At 35.1% G+C, this 22,528-nt stretch overlaps 1 protein-coding gene across 1 annotated transcript in view; it reads left to right on the top strand.

Moving 5' to 3' along the window:
* Nucleotides 1-22,528, top strand: part of KIF6 (kinesin family member 6) — a 540,790-nt gene that overhangs the window by 147,124 nt on the left and 371,138 nt on the right. The window contains exon 6 of the mRNA XM_044675300.1: nt 715-844. Coding sequence (XP_044531235.1) covers nt 715-844 — 130 coding nt within the window. The remainder of the gene's footprint in view (nt 1-714; nt 845-22,528) is intronic.

Raw genomic sequence — 22,528 nt, 5'->3', positions numbered from 1 at the left:
AGAACTCTATACACAGAGACTGATATACTGTGGTAAAATTGAATGTAATGGACCTCTGTACCAGCAGCAATACAATGACCCAGGACAATTCTGAGGGATTTATGGTAAAGAAAGCTACCCACATTCAGAGGAAGGACTGCAGGAGAGGAAACATATAAGAAAAACAACTGCTTGAACGCATGGGTCGGGGTGGACATGATTGAGGGTGTGGACTCGAAACTACCACACCAATGCAACTACCAACAATTTGGAAATTGGTCTTGATCAAGGACACATGACAAAACTAGTGGAAATGCCCATCGGCCATGGGTGGGGGGGTGCAGAAGCGGGGGTTGAAAGGGAAAGGTGGAGCATGAATCATGTAACCATGTTAAAAATGAATATTAAAAAATGTTAAAAAAAACTATTAAAACCTTGTCTTGGAGCTTGCATTTTGATAGTATTGCTGATCAGTATCTGCTTATTTAACTCTACCAGAATATGTGTTTTTAAGGTAACAATAACAAATGCAATAAATTGTGAATATAGGAGATACTTTGCTGGAGAGCAGAGTTTTCATTCTCAAATCTATTTGATTATGTGGCCAAGGAAAGCCCTTAAGGATGTGATTGCAGTTTGGAAAAGCCATCTTTTTATTGAGTACATGTCAGTTGTATCAGGTTCTTTTAGTGAATTGCAGTTATGTGTCTCATTGACTCCATATTTGTTCCCTAGGAAGGTGACAATATTGGAGGACCCTGATCAGAACATTCATCTGAAAAATCTATCTCTTCAGCAGGCATCCACTGAAGAAGAAGCTTTGAATCTTCTCTTCTTGGGAGATACAAACAGAATGATTGCAGAGGTAGGGATACCATAGTAGTTCAAAGCAATAGTGGGTGGATAAGGGGGGAATAATTATATTAACATCTTCATTTTTCAAATGAGATTAAGGCCAGAGAAGTTGTGTCTTTCTCAAGGTTATCTATCCAGCAATATCCAAGCCAAGATATGTCTGAGAGCCTGGGCTATGAGTCCATTTCTCTTTCTACATTAACATTGTTTCTGTATTATTGTAACCACCAAGAGTTTATTTGCACAAATTCTGTATTAAGCATTCTAGTATCTTAATTTGGAATCTAGTTTTTTTTTATTTTAATTTTTTTAACCCTTAACTTCTGTGTATTGGCTCCTTGGTGGAAGAGTGGTAAGGGTGGGCAATGGGGGTCAAGTGACTTGCCCAGGGTCACATAGCTGGGAAGTGTCTGAGGCCAGATTTGATGGAATCTAGTTTTGTAGGACAGTGACAAGGGTGAGGTGGGAAGGTTTTCTGTACTTTCTGAGGAAGTCTCTATCACTACCACCAAAATGGAAAGTAGAATTTTATCAGCACCAACAACAACAAAAAAATCAGCTTGGGTAATATTTTACTGAACGTTGGAAATGGTCATGATATTAGACTGTTCTTATCAACTCTCAACTAAAATAATTTTTATATTTTTATTTTATTTTTTACTGATTATATGTAATTACAAATTTCCACACAAGTTTTCCTGAATTATATGATTGAACTTATCTCCCTCTCTTCCTTCCCTTTCCACTCCTGGTGCTGGCAGGCAATTTAATCTGGGTTATACTGGGTTATATATACAAATATAATCTGGGTTATATAATCTGGTTTTGGAGTTCTGATTTTATGAGATTACTCACTTACAAAAATGAACAATATGAAAATATCAACATGATATACTGATATGATTTTATCAGTGGAAATGTCACTAAAGAAAAAATGTTACCATCTTCTTTGCAGCTTTGATGATCATGGAACTTTTCCATTTAACTTGCAGTTGAAACCTTCTATATATGTCCTCATAAGAATGGGAGCTTATTGAGAGCAGGGCCTATCTTCCTTTTCTATTTGTACCCCCAGTGTTTTTTGTTTTGTTTTGTTTTGTTTTGTTTTGTTTTTAAAGACTTACTTTCTAGAGGCCAGATGCTTCTGGAACATTATAGATATTTAATAAATGTTTTTCCCACCCTACCTCCCTTCCTTAACTTCCTTCCTTCCTTTATTCCTTCTTTCCTTTATTCCTTCCTTCCTTTGCTTCCTTCCTTCTTCCCTTCCTTCATTCCTTCTTCCCTCCCTTCCTCTCTCCCTCCTTTGCTTCCCTCCTTTTCCCCATAATTGGTAGCATGTAAAAAAAAAAAAGCCCTAAATCAATGTCACTGGCCCTTAACTTCTATGAAAGCAAATCTCTAGTCCCCACTCTTCTGTTCTAAAATAACATCTTAAGCCCCTGGGATTTGGAGAGATCTAAACCACCTCAAGGATTAAGTTTCTGTATCTTAAATTCTTTGTGAAGAATTCCATTGTTGTATTGGGCAGCTGGGTAGTACAATGAATACAGCAATCATCTTGGAGTCAGAAGACCTCAATTCAAAAATGACCTCAGGCACTTATTAAATGTATAACCCTGGGCAAGTCATTTGACCTTGCATGCCTTAGTTTTCTCATCTATAAAATGAGCTGGAAAAGAACATAGCAAAACCATGCCAATATCTTTGCCAAGAAAATACCAAATGGGGTCATGAAGAATCAAAAAAGAAACAACAACTAACCACTAGGTTTTTCTTATAATGTTCTGGGAACCTTCTTCACTCTCTGTTAATGCTATGAGGATTCTAGAGCAGCACATGACCTAGGCAGACCATCAGTTACTTCCTTGAGTTCATCTTCATTTTTATTCACACATTTTCATAGACAACTTCCTTAAATACATTTCTTCAGAATTTCTCATTTGTAATGTGTTCAACCAGCTCATACCCCACCATGCAATTCTCCACTGTCCTCTATAAGATTTGTATGTTTGATCCTTTGGAGATCCCATGTCTTCTTGGCTTGAAGATAGACCACAACAGTGATAGAATTTCAAATACTGCAATTAATATGTCTGCTTTCTACTTGTAAGTTACTTAATTTCAGCCTTTTTGTGATATAAAGGGACATAGACACCCATATCTACTTGGATATACACATTTATTGTTCTATTGTTAGGTGCTTATCATTACAATGCAATTAGATACTTATGATATTCTATCATCTCCCAAAACATCTATCCATATTTCCCATCAGTTATTAATATCTATTTAGCAATGCCATGACTCAGGAGTCTGAAAACCCATACCAGGGCTACAATTTGTATATTATAGTTTTTCTAATGTTTTTTCTTACATGGGACCTGATTTCTTTAATGGTGATCTAATATCTCTCAAATCTTAGGCTTCATGGCTTGCTATTTGCATGAGGATAACACTCAAAATTGATACTTCATGTTAAATTTGTCAAGTGAGGTCAGCTTTCTGGATTCTTAAAAGGCTTGCATATTAAGGACTGCAGTCATCTCTTTTGGATACTGTAAAAGAGATTTTAAAACCAAAAACAACCCAATTCTCATTCCTTTGGAATATTTTATCATTAAGACCCTTAGTAAGAGGGAAAACTATGCTTTGGATGACAACCTAGTTGTCAGAATACAATTTGTGTCAGTGCAGAATGAGCTTACTGGGATAAAAAGAACATACTAATCAGTTTTTTAAACTAGGTTACCAACTTCCCATTTATACTGAGACAAATTCAGAAGCTGCTATGGTAACCAGAAAACATCTGCAAAACAAAGTCTGAATGCATGGTATACAAAGGGAAGTTCTTTTTATTTTCATGTACTTCAGTCATTTTCAGGAAAAGTTATTAAGGACAGATTTATCCTTTTTTCTACTTAATTCAAAGTTCTGAAATAATTTCTACAGTTCTATTTATGTCTTGCTTTAAACTTAATATCTTCTTTCCATAAATGGTGTATAATACTATTTGAACCTTCTTCACTACTAGGCAGCCTTTTCCTGTGCTCTTAATAATTCTCCATAGTGTTCCCCACAGTGACTGTTTCAAATGTTTTTCTTACTCCTCAAGGCCCTATTTGCACCCCTTACACTCAGTTATGCAGTTGACCTAGTGTTCATTTCATTGAGATTGAAGCCATCTGAAGGAAGCTTCCTTAATTCTTATACTTAGCTTTTAGGCCTCATCATCAAATCTAGCTTCTTTCCTTCTGGCTCAGAGGCATGAGTTTTCCTACTTCTTGCTAAAGATAATTCTTCTGTTTCTGTGTCTTTTATTCTTTTCTTTCTTTCTAGCTCCTCTAGGACCTTGATCCAACCACTTTGAACTGGAGGGGTCCCAGAAATCACCTAGTCTAATTCTCATTTTACAAAGGAGAAGACAGAGGGAAGGCACTTAAAGACAAGATAACTAAATACTTGTGTTTTCTCTACCAAGAAAAATAACCTTGGCTTTGGAAATGAGAGAACAAAAATGACTAACAGGGAGTTCGTGCCCAAAATAAGTATGAGATAGAAATGGAGTACCAAGGTGCCCTTCGATGAATTCAAAGATCAGATGAATGATACCTTCAAGTTCTAAAAGAACTGACAGATGTGAAAACAGAGCCACTATCAGTAATATTTTAAAGATCATTGAAAACAAAAAATATACTGCAAGAGTAGAGAATGGCAAATTTTGACCCAATTTTCAAAAAATGAGGAGGAGGTTTGAACATAATCCCTTATTTAGAGCAGCAAACCTTGACTACAATTTCTGAGAAAATTCTATGATGTCATTAAAAATTGCTTGCATTTATTGGCAAACATCTGGAAAGGGAGGGGATGATTACAAAGAGTTAATATGACTTCATTTTTAAAAAAAGTAGTCATCTTAAACTAACCTCATTTCCTTTCTTGACAGGATTACTAAACTCATATATGAGTGAAATGGTGTGAATATATTTTGCCTAGATTTTAGGAAAGCAGTCGATAAAGCATTATATACTTTTCTTGCGGGGGGGAAAAATGGAGTAATACTGATAATAGGAGCTTACAATTAAATGGATTCCAACCTGGTAAGGTGGCTGAACTCATAGAGTAGTTCTTAATGGTTCATTGACAACATGGAAGAAGGTCTCTGGCAGATACTCCAAGCATCTGTACTTGGCCCTATTTAATATTTTATCAATGATTTGGACACATGCATAAGCGATATGTTTGTATTAAGCTTATTATTATCTTCTTTCCATAAATGGTGTATAACATTATTTGAACCTTCTCTGCTACTAGACAGCACTAAGTTTAATCCTGTCAAATGTGTTTTGCTGGTGGTGTTTCAGTCATATCTGACTCCGTGATATATTTTGTTTTTGTTTTTGTCGAAGAACCTGGAGTGGTTTTCCATTTCCTTTTCTAGCTCATTTTATAGATGAGGAAACTTAGACAAACAGGGTTAAGTGACTTGCCCAGGGTCACACAGTTAGTAAATGTCTGAGGCCAGATTTGAACTCAGAAAGATGAGTCTTATTGACTCTAGGTCCAACTATATCTCCTCCAACTCTGAAATTCTGATTCTGACCAAAAAATGCACAGACATGCATTAAGTTCTGGACTTGGAATCGGGAAGAAACCTGCATTTGAATCCTGCTGCTGATACTTGCTAGCAAGTGTGCCCATTAACAAGTGACAAACTGCCAGTTTTCTTATCTCTAAAATGAGGATCCTACACTTGGATTACCTACCCTCACGAAGCTCTGATGAGGTTCAAATAGATAATGTGCATAAAGCACTTTGCAGACTTTTAAACCTAATATCGATATATCAGTTATTATAATGTTCCAGAATCCTGAGTGAGGGGGATTTCTTCTCTCCAGGCACTCAATATACCTACAACATTCTCTATGGTTTATAAATATCTTTATAAAAATTTCAATAGAAATTGTAATCTGTCCCTATGTTTTGCTTTTACTTTAAATAAAAGTACTATTAGTTTCAGCTAAAAGCCCAACTACACACTTATGTTATTTTTATTATTAATAAAATGTTTATCTCATGTCTAATCAATTGTAAGACAGAGAGTGCCAAGAGTTAAGCAATCAGGGTTAAGTGACTTGCCCAATGATTTGCCCACACAACTAGGAACTATCTGAGATTATATTTGAACCAAGGTCTTCCCAACCCCAGGCTTGGTGCCACTGTTTATTTATTTTGATAGGAATAGGGACTGGATCTGTGATTTTACTGGTTAGGAAACTCTCTGGTGAAGAAACTCCCTCTATCGATGCAAGTCAGCACCTTCTTTGTAATTTCTAGTCTCAGAGACATTAAGTCACTTGCCCAAGGTCACACAGTCAGGATATGTCCAAAGCAGGACTTGAACTCAGGTTCTCCTGGCTCCAAGTTTGACTTTTTACTCCTTATTCTACATGGGCTCTCTAAAGAAAAAAAAATTTATTCCTTCTCCAGGAATGAATGTCATTTTGAACTTCCTCAAAATGTAAGTTAGAAGCAGACTTTTCAAAGCTAGTTATGTAACTCTTTCAAAATGTGAAGGCCAGGGAGGCCTGAGAGTGATGGGGGTGGGAGAAGGGAGAAGAGGGGATAGGGTGCAGCTCATGCCCGAGTTAGCTGAACAGCTGTTCATTGGACATTCTGCACAATAACATAAAGTGCAGAAAGGAAATAGTAGCCTTATTGTGTGGCTGGGTTTGTTGACAAGTACTCTTTCATTTCTAATGCTCTCAGCCATAATCTCCTTGTGTGGTATAAGTAGGAAACAAGGAGATTATGGTTGTAATTAGCTTTGAAAAAGCATGTTCCACTTAACCATTTAAAGTCTTCCTGGCTAACAGAGCACCAGTCTTCCTACTGGAATTTTGGATGGAAGTCATATTAGTTGTATCAGCTTCATAAGGCAACTCTGCTCCTTGAAGGTAGAGACATCATCTTACCAAAATTTTGTATCTACCCTAGTGCCTACCACACTATTCTGAATACTATAAGAGCTCGACTTAATAAATAAAATCTAATGAGTTCATTCTGAGGCTTCTGCACAAAATATAAATAAAGGCGCCAGGCTACCCTTCATCCCATTATAATAAGAACAATAATTTCCTTTGCTCTGAGCCACGCTTTAAATGTTAGTGTGATGCCAGCATCCTTCTAGAACATTCCAACTTATTTACAATACCTACCTTGTGTGATTGATGGTAAGTTAGCGTACAGAATTTAGTTCTTACTGTGTAGGTAGTATCTTCTTTTAGATATAGGAAAAAGAAGTCCATCATTAACATAGTCACATATACTTGTAAATACAGAACATAGAAACTGGGAGTGGCTTGAAGTGTTGTTCAAGAGAACTCTCTTGATATGAAAACAATCTAGTCCTAGAGCCACTAAGTGGAAAACAAGAATTATGAAGTTCATTCAGCACTTAGTTTACACTGGTTTCTCTTGGCATGATATTCTTTAAATATTATTCTTTCTGTAAATATTTAAATATTGCTCTTTCTGCCCAAACCTAAAGCTAATAATTTAAATCAAAATCTTAAAAATATATGGAAATGAAGATATAGGAATTTTGCCTTATTGCTGTCAGCCACACGAAACCAGTAGAATGTAATAGCCTTGAGGGCAGGGATTATTGAATTGTTTCTTTGTATTCATTATGCCTAATATAGTGTCTTAAGCATAGTTTGATGCTTTTGGGGGTGAGAAGCAACATTATTGATTGTTTAGGATCATTATTGTTGGTGTTGTATTTGTTTATTTAAGCTCATCATGTTAATTATTTGTTAAAATGAAGGGAACTGTGATAGTACAGTTAGAGAGTCCTAGAGAATCAACTAAAAAACTGACTGAAATAAATAATAACTTAGCAAAGTTTCAGGATACAAAATAAATTCACACATATCGTCGACATTTCTATATATTACCAACAAAGTTCAGCAGCAAGAGATAGAAAGAGAAATTTCATTCAAAATAACTCTAGGAAATATAAAACACCTACAAGTCTACATACCAGCACAAACAGAGGAATTATAAGAACAAAATTATAAAATACTTTTCACACAAATAAAGTCAGATCTAAACAACTAGAAAAATATTAATTACTAAAGGGTAAGCTGAGCTAATATAAAAATGAAAATTCTAACTAAAATAATTTACTTTTCCAGTGCCATTCCAATCAAACTACCAAAATTATTTTATAGAACTAGAAATTTAAAAAATAATAATAAAATTCATCTAGAAGAATAAAAGGTTAAGAATATCAAGGGAATTAATTGGAAAAAAATGTGAAGGAAGGTGACCTAACAGTACCAGATCTCAAATTATACTATAAAGCAATAATTATCAAAATAATCCAGTACCAACTAAGAGACAGAATAGTGGATCAATATAGAATGGATGTGAATATACAATATACAGGGGTAAATGGTCATAGCAATCTGGTATTTGAGAAACCCAAAGATCACAGTATTTGGAATAAGAAATCACTATTTGACAAAAACTGTTAGGAAAACTAGAAAACAGTGTGGCAGGAACTAGGTATAGACCAATATCTCATACCCTGTATTATAAAGTAAAAAGGCATGTAATGTAAAGGGTGATGCTATAAGCAAAATAGGGGAGCAAAGAATAGTTTGGCTGTCAGATTTATAGGGAAGGAAATGATTTATGACCAAACAAGATAGATAATATTAAGAGATGTAAAATGAATAATTTGGTTTATATTAAATTTAAAAGGTTTTTCTACAAATAAAATCAATGTTACTAAGAGCAGAAGGAAAACAACAAACTAAAAATATTTACAGCAAATTTCCTTAATAAAGGCCTCATTTCTCAGATATATAGAACTAAATCAAATTTATAATAACATAAGTAATTGCCCAGTTGACAGTTGATCAAAAGATGTAAAAACAGTTTTCAGATGAAGAAACCAAAGTTATGAATGATCATGAAAAAATGTTCTAAATCCCTCTTGACTAGAGAAATGCAAATTAAAAGAACTTCAAGGGACCACCTCATACCTATCAGATTGGCCAATATGACAGTAAAGAAAAATGGTAACTGTTGAAGGAAATGTGGCAAAATTGGAATACTAATAAATTATTATTAAGGTTGTGAACTGATTCAATTATTCTAGAAGGCAATTTGGAATTATGTCCAAAGGGCTACAAGACTATGCATACCCTTTGAGCCAGTAATAGCACTACTATATTTGTATCCCAAAGTGATTTTAAAGAAGAAAGAACAAAATTTGTACAAAAATATTTATAGCAGCTCTCTTTGTGGTGGCAAAGAATTGGAAATTTAGGGATGTCTTTCAATCAGAGAATTGCTGAACAGATTGTCATGCATGATGGTGATAGAATACTATTGTGTTATAAGAAATGAGGAGGAGGAGGATTTCAGAAAAATCTAGAAAGGTCTAATGTGAACTGATGCAGAGTGAAATAAGCAGAACCAGGAGAATATTGTACACAGTAACAGCAACATTGTATGATGATCAACCATGAAAAACCTAGCTATTCTCAGCAATACAATGATCTAAGACAATTCTGAAGAATTTTTGAAAAAGAATTCTATCCACTTCCAGAGAAGGAATTATTAGAGTCAGAATGAAGATACGTATGCATACGACATCTAGATATAAAAAAGTCACAATATAAATAAGTTAGAGGAACAGAGAAATAGATGCCTTTCACAACTATGTATAAAAAGAGTTCTTGACCAGAAAAGGTGTAAAGTCCCCAAAATGGACAATTTTGATTGCATAATTTGTTTAAATGCACAAACAAAATCAGTGCAACCAAAATTAGAAGAGAATAGATTTACTTGGGAAAAAATTCTTGTGGCACATTTCTCTGCTATAAGCCTAATGTCCAAGATGAACTGATTCAAATATGTAAGACCATTTCCTTAATAGATAGTCAAAAGATATGAATAGGCATATCTCAAAGAGAGGAATCCAAGCTATCAACAACCACATGGAAAAATTCTCTAAATCATTAAAGCCAAGAAAAATAACAAAACAATTCTAAGGTTCATCTTTTTACCCATCAGATTGGACAATATGACAAAATATTTACTATTAGTATGTTTGTTAAATGGTCAAACAACTCTGGTAAAAAATTTGGAACTATATTCCAAAAGCCATTAAGCAATTCATCTACAGCAATGTAGAAATCAAGTAGAAATAACTGAAGAATTGTTATATTACCAGAAAGCCATGAACAACAACAACCAAAAAGCCTAAACATCATGTGTCAAGGGAAAAAAATACTGTCCGGATATTTTAGAACTAGAAAGCAAGGTAGAAATATAAAGAATTCACCAGTCATCTTCTGAAAGAATTCCTGAAATGAAAACTCCCTGCAATATTATAGCAAAACTCCAGAGTTCCAAGGCCAAGAACAAAATATTGAAACATCAAAAAAAAATTCAAGTACTATAGAACCATGGTCGGGATCACACAAGTTTTAGCAGCTAACACTATAAAGGAATCAAGGGCTTGAAATATGATATACTGAAATGCAGAGGAGATATGACTATGAAAAAACTGCTCAGAAAAAGCTGAATTTAATCCTTGAATGGAAAAAAAATTATCTTTAATGAAATAGAGAACTCTATTTCCTTCATTTCCTGATGAAAAAAGTAGAACTGAGAAGAAAATCTGGCACAAAAACCCAGAAGTCAAGAAAAGCATAAAATGTTAAAGAATAAAGATGTAGTCCCTCAAAATTCTATCATAATTAGAGGCAATCTCATTAGAAAGAGGGCATGAATGTGATTCTATTGTATTTGTATAATTCTCCAAAAAATGGAATGAATGTGGGAGTATATTACAATAAAGAGGGAAAGGAGAGTAAGAATAGGGAAAATTATCTCACATAAATGGGGTACACAAAAAAAGGAGTTTATGTAATAAGGAGGAAGGAATGGGGTGAGGGGAAAGGTGACCAAAGCTGAATCTCATTTTCATCTGAACTAATTAAAGTAGAAAAGAATGCACATACACAAACACACAGTTGGTACAGAAATGTATCACATTCAAGAGGGAAGTAAGAGGAAAAATAGTTAAGTGAAAAAGATAGGAGGAATAAAATGAAAGATAAAGGGAGGTGGTGATTAGAAGCAAAAGAAATTCTTGAAGATGGGACAGTAAAATGAAGAAGGATAAATGAGTATAAGAGAATAGGATAGATGGAGATACACAGTAACAATCATGACTATGAATTTGAATGAAATGAATCATGTATGGAAGAGTATATCAGAACTGATCAGAAACCAGAGTAAAACAAAATGCTGTTTACCATAAACATACTAGAAACAAAGATAGGAATAGACCTAAAATATGAGGATAGAATCTATTTTTAACTGAAGTATAAAAAGGCAGTAATGATAGTCATGATCTCAGACTAAGCAAAAGCAAAAAGAGATTTAATTAAAAGAGATAAACAAGAAACTACATTTTGCCAAAAGGTACCATAGATAATTAATATTGAACACATATGTACTAAATAGCATAGCATCCAGATTCTTAAAGGAAACATTGAATGAGTTATAGGAAGGAATAAATAGTAAAAACTTTGTTAATGGGGTAGGGGACTTCAATTTACCCTCCTCAGACCTGGATTAGTTTAACCATTACAAGAAAGAAGTTAAAGAGATGAATAGGACTTTTTTTTAAGCTGGATGTAATAGACCTTTGGAAAATATTGAATGAAAATAGAAATATATATGCCTACTTCTAAGGCCAGGAAATCACAAAAATTGACCATATTAGGGCAAAAAATTGAGAAATTCAGAAAAGCAGAAATATTAAATACATCTTTTTCTAATCATAGTGCAATATTATTAATACTATTCTATAAAGAGTTTTTGAAACATAGATTAAAAAGCAGTTGTAAACTAAATAAATTAATTCTAAGAAATTGGATAGTCAAAGAACAAATCATAGAAACACAATTAATGATTTCATTAAAGATAATGAAAATGTAACAAAATATGTGAGATTCAGGCAAAGCAGTGCTTAGGAAATTTTATATCTCTAAACTCTTTCATCAACAAAAGAGAGGAAGAGGATATAACTTAAACCTTACACAAAAAATCCAACAAACAAACTGCCCCCCCTAAATAAACATCCATATAAAATCATGAAAATCAAGGAAAGGATTAACAAAATTGAAAGCAAAAAAACCCCAAACATTAAATTAATAAAACCATGATGTAGGTTTTTAAAAAACATAAAACAGATAATTTAATAAAGATTTTTAAAAGAGCTCAATTAACACAGAATCAATTGAAAAAGAATTCACGTAGGAATACCAATAATTAGATTTTATTGAAGCCCTTAAAGAGGCAAATTTAAAAAATATGAGTTTTCTTTCTTTCCCTTCTGTTTCTTATTTACCTTTTCATGTTTCTCTTGGTTTTTGTTGTTGGATATCGAACTTTCCATTTAGTCCTGGTCTTTTCTGTGCAAATATTTGGAAATCTTCCATCTTGTTGAATGCCCAAACTTTCCCCTGGAAGTATATAGTCAGTTTTGATGGGTAGGTGATCTTTGGTTGTAGACCCAATTCTCTTGCCTTTCTGAATATCATATTCCAAGCCTTGTGGTCTTTTAGTGTGGAGGCTGCCAGATCCTGTGTGATCCTGATTGGTGCTCCTTGATATCTGAATTGTCTCTTTCTGGCTTCTTGTAAAATATTTTTCTTTTACTTGGAAGCTCTTGAGTTGGGCTATTATGTTCCTGAGGGTTGTCTTTTCTCGGTCTAGTGTAGAGGGTGATCTATGGATCCTTTCAATGTCTATATTGCCCTCTTGTTGTAGAACTTCAGGGCAATTTTGCTGAATAATTTCTTTTAGTATGGAGTCCAAATTTCTATTAATTTCTACTTTTTCAGGAAGACCAATGATTCTCAGATTGTCTCTCCTTGACCTGTTTTCTTGGTCTGTCACTTTCTCATTGAGATATTTCATGTTTCCTTCTATTTTATCACCTCACACCTCACACACATTTTCTAAAAAATAAATATTAATAAATGTTTTAAAAAAACAGTGGAAATGTGCATCGGCTATGGGGGGGAGGTTGGGAGATGAAGGGAAAAATAAGAGCATGAATCATGTAACCTTGTTAACTTTTCTAAAAAATAAATATTATTATTTGTTAAAAAAAAAAAGATTGGAGGGCTGGTTCAATATAAGGAAAACTACAAGAATAATTGACCATAGTAATAACAAACCAATACAAATTATATGATTTTTAATAGATGCAGAAAAATCTTTTGACAAAATGCAATATTCATTTCTTTTTTTTTAATTTTAAACCCTTAACTTCTGTGTATTGACTTATAGGTGGAAGAGTGGTCAGGATAGGCAATGGGGGTCAAGTGACTTGCCTAGGGTCACACAGCTGGGAAGTGTCTGAGGCCGGATTTGAACCTACAATAAAAAGATTGGAGGGCTGGTTCAATATAAGGAAAACTACAAGAATAATTGACCATAGTAATAACAAACCAATACAAATTTTTAATAGATGCAGAAAAATCTTTTGACAAAATGCAATATTCATTTCTTTTTTTTTAAATTTTAAACCCTTAACTTCTGTGTATTGACTTATAGGTGGAAGAGTGGTCAGGATAGGCAATGGGGGTCAAGTGACTTGCCTAGGGTCACACAGCTGGGAAGTGTCTGAGGCCGGATTTGAACCTAGGAGCTCCCGTCTCTAGGCCTGGCTCTCAATCCACTGAGCTACCCAGCTGCTCCCTATTCATTTGTTTTTTAAAATACCCTACAAAGCATAGGAATAAATAGAACTTTTCCTTATTTTTCTCCACATATCTCTTAACTCTAATTTTTCTAGGATTTCATTCACCTCTCTTATCTCTTTCTCATTTAATTTTTGGTTTGATTTATCTAGATCTGAGAGAGGAATATTTAGATCTCCCTCTAGTATAGTTTTACTATCTGTTTCCTCCTTGAGCTCTGCCAGTTTCTCCTTTAGAAATCTGGATGCTATACTATTTGGTGCATACATGTTGAGTACTGTTATTTCCTCATTGTCTATCCTGCCTTTTATCAGGATGTAATTACCTTCCCTATCTCTTTTAATCAGATCTATTTTTACTTTGGCTCTGTCAGAAATCAAGATTGCCACTCCTGCCTTCTTTGTTTCAGTTGATGCCCAATAGATTTTGCTCCAGCCATTGACCTTAACCCTGAGTATGTCCACCTGCCTCGTGTGTTTCTTGTAGACAACATATGGTAGGATTTTGTTTTCTACTCCAATCTGCTATTTGCTTCTGTTTTATGGGCGAGTTCATTCCATTCACATTCAGAGTTATAATTATCAGCTGTGTATTCCCCAATATCCTCTCCTGGTACTACCCCTTCTTCTTGGTATCCTCTCCTGGTACTACTCCTTCTTCTTATGCTATTTCCTTTTAAGCCAGTGGTTTGTTTTAAACCAGTCTCCCTTGTCCCCTCCCTTGATTTACCACCCTTTCCACCCTCTCCCTTTTTATTCCCCTCTTATTATTTTTAAGGCCTAATGAATTCACTCCCCCCACCGTTTTTCCCTCCCTTTATGAACTCCCCACCCCACTATCCCTCTTGGTTTATCCATTCTGACTTTGTCCAAAGGGTTAGATAGAATTTGATATCCCAATGGATCTGGCTACTCTTTCCTCTCAGGATTAATTCCACTGAGAGTAAGGTTTAAGTATTTCCTATTAATGCTCCTTTTCTGTATAGTCTATCTGGCTCTTCATGGCTTCCAGCTGGTCATTTCTGGTCTTGCTTATCATTTCATTTGATTTCTTAACCTCAATTTCCAATTGTGAAATTCTGCCTTTTAAACTGTTATTTTCTTTTTCAACTATTTCCCGCATTTCTTGCCAGATCTCTTCCATCTTTCTCATGATCTCAGCTTTGAACTCTTCAGGAGCTTGTGACCAATTTTCATTTTGGGGGGAAGGTTTAGATGTCTTTAATTATTTGTTGTCCTCTGGTTTCTGGGTTTTTTCTGTGCAGAAGTTATCAAGTGTTAGAACTTTTTTCTTGATCTTTTTGGTGGTTATTTCTTCTGCCTTGCTTGTCATCATTATGCTTTCTCAGCCAGAAGTCTGAGTAAGGCAAGCAGACTCTCTGTGTATAGAGCTAAAGAACAATTTTTGCCTGAGGCTACTTTGCAAGTCTCCTGGCTTCCACTGTCTGCTAGGCCACTGCTGTCCATGGCCCCTCTCAGTTTCACTCCTGTGCCCAAGATCTGAGCTCCCCAGCCTCCTAGGGTCTCTGGTCTAGCTGTTCTTAGGGTAAAGTCCCTAGTGATCCTAGTCAGCTGCTCAGAGCCTGGAAATTGGCCCACACTTGCTCCTCCACCTGAGGTTCTCCTCTAAGTCTCAGTGTGCTGAGCTGCTTCCACTATCCATTGTCTCTCTCAGCTCCACTCCCAAGCCCAAGGTCTGCTCTCTCTAGCCTCCTTGGGTCTCAAGTCTTGCTGTTCTCAGGGGCAAGTCCCAATTAGCTGCCAAGAAGCTAGATATTGTCCCCCTGCTCGCTCTAATTCTGGTGAGCAGCCTCTGACTCTGGTACTGTGGGTGGGGTGGGGGAGGGTTGATCAGCTCACATTTTGATGGGAGCTATTTCCTCCCTTATAGTGTGGAAATGCCCAAACCCCACATATCTTCTATACTGCACTCTATTGTGGGGTCCCTTCTTTCATCTAGATTTGGTTTTTGTGTCCTTTGGAGGTATGTTAGTGGTCAGTTATGAGGAAAGTTAAGTGTCGTACTTCTATTCTATAGCCATCTTAACCCACAAGTCCCTGCTACAAGAAATTATAAAGGGAAGGGTTTCAGGGAAGTCTGGAAAGACATAAATGAACCAATTTCCAATTAATTGAACAGAACTAAGAAAACAATTGATACAATAAAAACAATATTGTGAAGATAGTCAACTTTGAAAGCTATGACAAACCACAATTTAAAAGACTCATGATGAAACATATTATCCATCTCTAGATAGAGGACTTATGGACTCAGTGTGCAGATTGAAGTATATTTTCTTTCAACTTTATTCTCTGTCTCTCTATCTGTCTGTATGTCTGTCTCTCCCCATAACTAATAGAGAAATTTTTCATGACTATACATATTTACAATGGATTTTGGTTTTCCTCCTTTAGAATAGATGGGCAAAGGAGAAAGGAGAAAGCAAGAATTCCAAGCTGAAATTCCCTTGGGATAAGATGGCTCAATTTATCTCTTGCCAAGCTTTTATAAGCTATTTCCCCTCCACTGTTTCTCCCTGTTTTATAAGTATGAATCTGAAATTTAAATCTAGTCTTAGATATTTACCAGCTATTTGATCATGGGAAAATCATTTAATTCTGTTTACTTCAGTTTCCTCAATTGTAAAATGGAGTAATAGTCCCTACCTAAAATGGTCATTATTGTGAAGTTCAAATGATATAATATTTGTAAAGCATTTAGCAAAGTGTCTGAAACATAGCAATCATTATAGAAATATTAGCTCTTTAGCTATTTTTCTTTATATTCTTCCCTCTTGATCCTTCATAAACTTTTATGAATGTATTTATAATCTAAACTCTTATTGCCTTTGACAATTTTATTTATCCACTTGGTGAGAAATGAAATGTTTGCTACCTGAAGTAGTTTCCAAACTTTTTATGTCTTGCTAGTGACCAATTTATATCAGATAAACTTTCTTAGGTAATTGTGAAAGTCTGTGCTCGTGTTTGTTCTTTTATCCATTTCCCAATTGAATATAATATACTTTTCTACTAGCAGAAATACAATGATCCAGGACAATCCAGAGGAACTTAAGAAAAAGAATGCTATCCATATCCAAAGAAAGAACTTTGGGAGCAGAAACAGAGAAGAAAAGCATATGATTGATCACGTGGTTCAATGGAAACATGATTGGGGATGTTGACTTTAAATGATCACTATTGCAAACATTAATAATATAGAAACAAGTTTTGAACAGTGATACATGTAAAACTCAGTGGAATTGCTTGTCAGCTCAGGGAGCAGGGAGGGAAAGAATATGAATCATGTAACCATGGAAAAATATTCTAAGTTAATTAATTAATTGTTTTTTAAAATTAGCAAATACTCATGTACTCTGTTGCACCTTTCAAATTTTAATGGAAAGTAAACTCTGTCCTCCACTTATGCAATATCCAACTACCTCTTCTTTATGTCAGTCATATGTAACTGAATCTGAGTAAGAGAATGCCACAAAATTATTCATGAATGACAAAAATTTGTACTTATAAACTATTAGAAATGCTTACTAGCTCCTCAGGCTTATAGATAGGCTCTAGAAGTTTTGACTGATTCCTCTGCAGCATTTCAGGGGGCATGCCATACTTCAGACTGGAATGCAGATCATGTGAGGAGCCCTGAGCCCACATATTTCTGTGTGTCTTCTCCTACACTAGTATGGTTCTTGTCCCTACAACTTTAGATGAAATTCTTTTGTCAGGCTTTGAATCCATGAAAAGTTGTTGTTATCAACTAAACCTTTCTATAAGGCAATATGTAACTGAAAAGAATCAAAACTTTATTAATTTCCTCTTTCTCTGACCTCTTAAAATATTTGTAGTCTATACAACATATTTTAACATTTAAATCTTGTGTTGTTCATCATTGTTTCATGCATGTCTCATCTTATCTCTGAAAAACAAGTTGTCTACAGACATTTCAAAGGAGCATGGCTTAGTTTAGACTGCTGGTCTTGGAGAAAGAAACATGGATTAAAATCCAACCTCAGACACTTACTAGCTATGTGACCCTGGACAAATAACTTAACTTCACTTGGTCTTAGTTCCACATCTATAAAATAAAAATGTTAAACCACATAACCTTTATGGTTTTTTTCCAGTTTCAAATATGTGATCCTATATCCAAATCAAAACTCCTGGAGAGGCAGAGCTAAGATGGCAGCTTAGGGGCAGAAGCCTTCTGAATCTCCTTCCAACCTATAATTACAAAGTGTCTCAAAAAAAAAAACCAGAAATCAAAACTGGACAGGCAAAAGGGCTCTCCCACTGGACAGAGCCTTAAAGGTAGGCAGTTTTTGGGGATGCCCACCCTCTAAGGGGGCAAAACTGCATTTATCAAAGGGCAAGCTAATTGCCACATACACACACACCACCTACCACACCAGAGTCAGACTGAGGGCTGGGCAATCTCTAAATTCTCAGGGCCTATCTGAAAACACCACAGACTTACCCCCTGAGGGCAGTGTAAAGCCTTGGCAGCAAGACTTGAGACCCAAGGCTGAAAAACACAGAACCTGGGCAGCAGAGTGTGGAGCTTGGGCAGAAACAAAGCTGGACACAGCCTAGGCAGCAGGGACTAGAAAAAGCCTTAGGGCAAAACGCTTTATAGCACACTACACAAAGAACATCACATTACCTGCCATCACTCAGACTTCTGACTGGGAAGGAAAGATACTTCTAAGGCAAAGTTCTGCAAAACAGAAGCTAAGAAAGCAATCAACATGCAGGAACCTCAACCGACTAGTGGCAAAAGGAATAAGCTGCAGCAAAAAACTCAACCCTGGATAATTTCTATGGAGAAAAAGAGCAAAATACAGAAGCAACAGCAGAGAGTGACAAACAAGCAAACACATCCAAACTTTCCCCCAAAAATGGAAATTTGTCACAAGCTCTCAAGGAACTCAACAAGTTGAAGAACCAAGAAAGAAAGATAAAAGAAAAATGGGAAAAAGAAATGAAAGTAATACAAAAAGAAAATAACATCTCAAAAGACAAAAATTGCCCATATGGAAAAAGAGACACAGAAACTAAATGAAGCAATAAGCAAATTGGAGACCAGAAGCTAGAAACCGTGAATATCAGAATAGACCAAACCAAAAAGGAAAATCAAAATATCATAGCTGAAAATCAGTCTTTAAAGACTAGAATTGGGCAAGTAGAAGCAAATGATCTCATGAGACAGCAAGAATTAATAAAGCAAAATCAAAAGAATGAAAAAATAGAAGGAAACATAAATATCTCATTGAAAAGACAACTGACCTGGAAAACAGATCAAGGAGAGACAATTTGAGAATTCTTAGTCTACCAGAAAGTATGGAACAAAATAAAAGCCTTCACAACATATTACAAGAAATTATCCAAGAAAATTTCCCTGATATTCTTGAATAAGAGGGCAAAATAAACATTGAAAGAATTCACAGATCACCCCCTACATTCAGTCCCCAAAGGACAACCCCCAGGAATGTTATAGTCAAATTCGAGAGCTTCCAAGTCAAGGAGAAAATATTGTAAGCAGCCATAAAAAGACAATTCAGATATTAAGGAGCCCCAGTCAGGATTACATAGGATCTGGCAACCCCACACTAAAAGACCATAAGGCTTGGAATATGATATTCAGGAAGGCAAGAGAATTGAGTCTACAACCAAGAATCACTTACTCATCAAAACTGACTGAATACTTTCAGGGGAAAGCATGGCTATTTAACAAAGCAGAATATTCCCAAGCATTCCTAAATAAAAGGTCAGAACTAAATGAAAAATTTGATGTTCAAATACAAAATTCAAGAGAAACCTGAAAAGATAAATAAAAAAGAAAAAAAATGTAAAGGCTTCAGAAAGGTCAAATTGATTCTATTCCTATATGGAAAAATGATGTCTTTAACTCTTAAAAATTGTTTTCATTATCATAGTAGATAGATGAATTATTGATAGGCAAAGGTTTTTGTATTAAGTTGTTCAAGATGATATATTTTTAAAAATGGGGGGGGGGGGACAAAAAAAGAGGATGGTACTAAGAGAAACTTGAAGGAAGAAGAAAATAAATCAGAACTTTTCTTTACCCTAAACCCCACCTACTTCTCTATTTCTGTTGAAGGTATTATATCATCAGCCTTCTAGTAACTCGAGTTCATAATTTTAAAATCATTTTCAACTCGCCAATCTCCTTTAAACCTACCTCCCCAACCTCTATCTCTATCTCTCATACCCATTCCTTTCATTTACTTTGTCACCTAGTTAGGGTCTTTATTAGCTAACTCCAAGACTATTGTAATAATCTCCTAATTGGTCTCCCTGGCTCCAGTATCCATCCTTTTCTATTAATACACTATACAGCCAAAAAATGATATTACAAAAATTTAATCTGAAGTTTTTGGTCCATTGATCAAGAAATACAGAGGCCTCTGTTAGACATTCAGAATCCTTTATAATCTGGCTCCAACCTACCTACTTTTTCATACTTAATAGACATTATCCTTTTTCATGTATCACCTTGCAACAAGTTGGCTTATTTTCTATTCCTTATAAGGAAATATTCCATTTACTGTCTTTTAGACTTTGCACAGACTGACACCTTGTCTTTAATGGATGCCCTCACCTGCACTCCTTAGAAATTTAGCTTTCTTCAAAACTCAAGTAAAAATATCCTACTACATGAATGAAGCCTTCATCCCAAAACTGCTAATGCCCTCTCAATTACTTTGAGATTATTTTCTTATATTGTGTATGTGTTATTTCCTCCAATAAAATCAAAGTTCCTTGAGGACAAGACCTGCTTTTCTTTTCTATGTTTATCCTATGAACCCAGCCTCTTGCTTGCAGCATAAGTGGCTTTTAATATGTTTTTGACTGGTTGTTTTTGCAACCATTTGAGGTCATGAACTATGTTTCATGTTTCTTCTGTATCCTTAACAACACCTAGCACCGGTGTTGAACACAAATTCACTAAAAAGGAATTTGCTAAATACTTGTTACTTGACTGATATGAAATGACCAGAGATATGGTCATTTCTCTGATTTTGCCAAAGGTCACATTCAGTAATAACATGTGCACATTTGCATAAAATGTGTGTTGAAATTCATGTTAATCTGCCTAAATGATGCCATATGTTCTCATGCATTTTTAAAAAGTTATGTCTTTGTTAAAAATCTGCCTTTAAAAGGACAATCAGGAGTATGCACGTAAGAGAAAATGAATTATCTCCTACATATATAGGGCAGTCACACAGCACATCATCAGAATAAAATGTAAGTAGGTATCTATACACAAATTATATTTTTTTAAGTTTCTGAAATGTTGCTTTGAAGAGAACAGCAATTTCCACTCCATGGAGGAAATATTACTAAAAAAGTAAGAAAACTGTGGACATGGACTTATAAAACCTAATAGTCCAGTAATCTTAATTGCAGACCCCAGTTAACCTTCTCAAGAATCATAATTTAGTTTGATGTAAAAATCTGATGTTTGCATTCCAGTGAAATGAATACTCAATTCTGGTGTTTGTTAAAGGTCCACATTCCAGCATATCAGTTTAGAAGCTGAAAACAGCTGTCAGGTTTAGTTTTTGACATTATTACATTTATATCAGTTGTTGATTTGACTTTCATTACAGTACTACAGAATTTATTGTAGTGGGAATAGAACAGTGAGGCAAACCCCATATTTAAGTTCTGCAAATAACTTACAGTCACTTCCAAGGCACCTCAACTCAGGTTCTAAATTTGAACTTGCGGTTTTGCATGCAGTTATTTGCTGGCCCACGTTTGCATGCAAAATCACATGCTGCCATGGTTTGGGCATTGTTTGTTGTAGCTACAGTAATGGATCAAATTTTTAGCCTATTCAACTTCCCATTCTGTCTCTTTATCATTAAAAGTATGCTAAAATTTTGCTAATCATCTGGTTTTTTCCACATTTATACATCAATCATTTCCATTTGTACATAGGCTTTGGGGCTGGAAAAGTATCCTGAGGTTTCTGTTAGACTCACATTCAGACTTATTAACATCCACTTTTGGGGGGGGGGGCAAGGTGTTGTGTTACAGATTACATCCAAATCAATATTCCCATCTTTACCATGCAATTCAGATACATGTTGTCCTACAGAAATAAAAAAGGATGCTGGCTAACTCAACGAGTACATTATGTACTTTGAGTTGTCTTTCTAGTAATGAAAAAGGTTAATGTTGCTTTGTTCCTTTTTTGATCAACATTAGATATTATTGAAATGGTTGACCAGTGATAAGAATGATAAAAATAACAATAACACTTAGTATTTATATAGTGTCTGTTAGGTACCAGGCATTGTGCCAAGCACCTTATGAATATTACCTCTTTTGAGTATGAGTATGTGTAGTCTGTGGCCACATAGAGAGGAAGAATTGCTAAGTAGTTGGAGCTCTAGATTTGGGTTCAAATTCCAACTTAGACACTTAGTAGCTGTAGGACACTGGTCAAATCACTTAGATTCTCTGAGTCTTGGTTCAGTTCTGTCATCTCTTAAGTGGAGATAGTAATAGCATCTATCTCACAGGGTTGTGAGATAAAATGAAAATGGATTTAGGTGTTATATGGAGGACATATGTTATCATTATTATTGCCATTATTAATTCACATAAGCATCCAAACCATGACCGTGGGCTCATTAGCATCTTTCTCCTACCATGTGACCTAAGGGATCACATCTGATATTCCCTACAATACATCAAATGCCCTAAAGGAGTCTTAAACCTGAGGCTTTAAGGAAAATTTGTTTTTACCTTCTCAAGTGCTTACAAATGTTGTTTTTTGTCTTTTTTTTTAACATTTATTAATATTCATTTTTAACATGGTTACATGATTCATGCTCCCCTTTCCCC

This window comes from Gracilinanus agilis, chromosome 4, assembly GCF_016433145.1.
Source record: "Gracilinanus agilis isolate LMUSP501 chromosome 4, AgileGrace, whole genome shotgun sequence".
NCBI lineage: Eukaryota > Metazoa > Chordata > Mammalia > Didelphimorphia > Didelphidae > Gracilinanus > Gracilinanus agilis.
The sequence above is the reverse complement of the archived record's forward strand: the minus strand, read 5'-3'. Positions and strand labels throughout refer to the sequence as shown.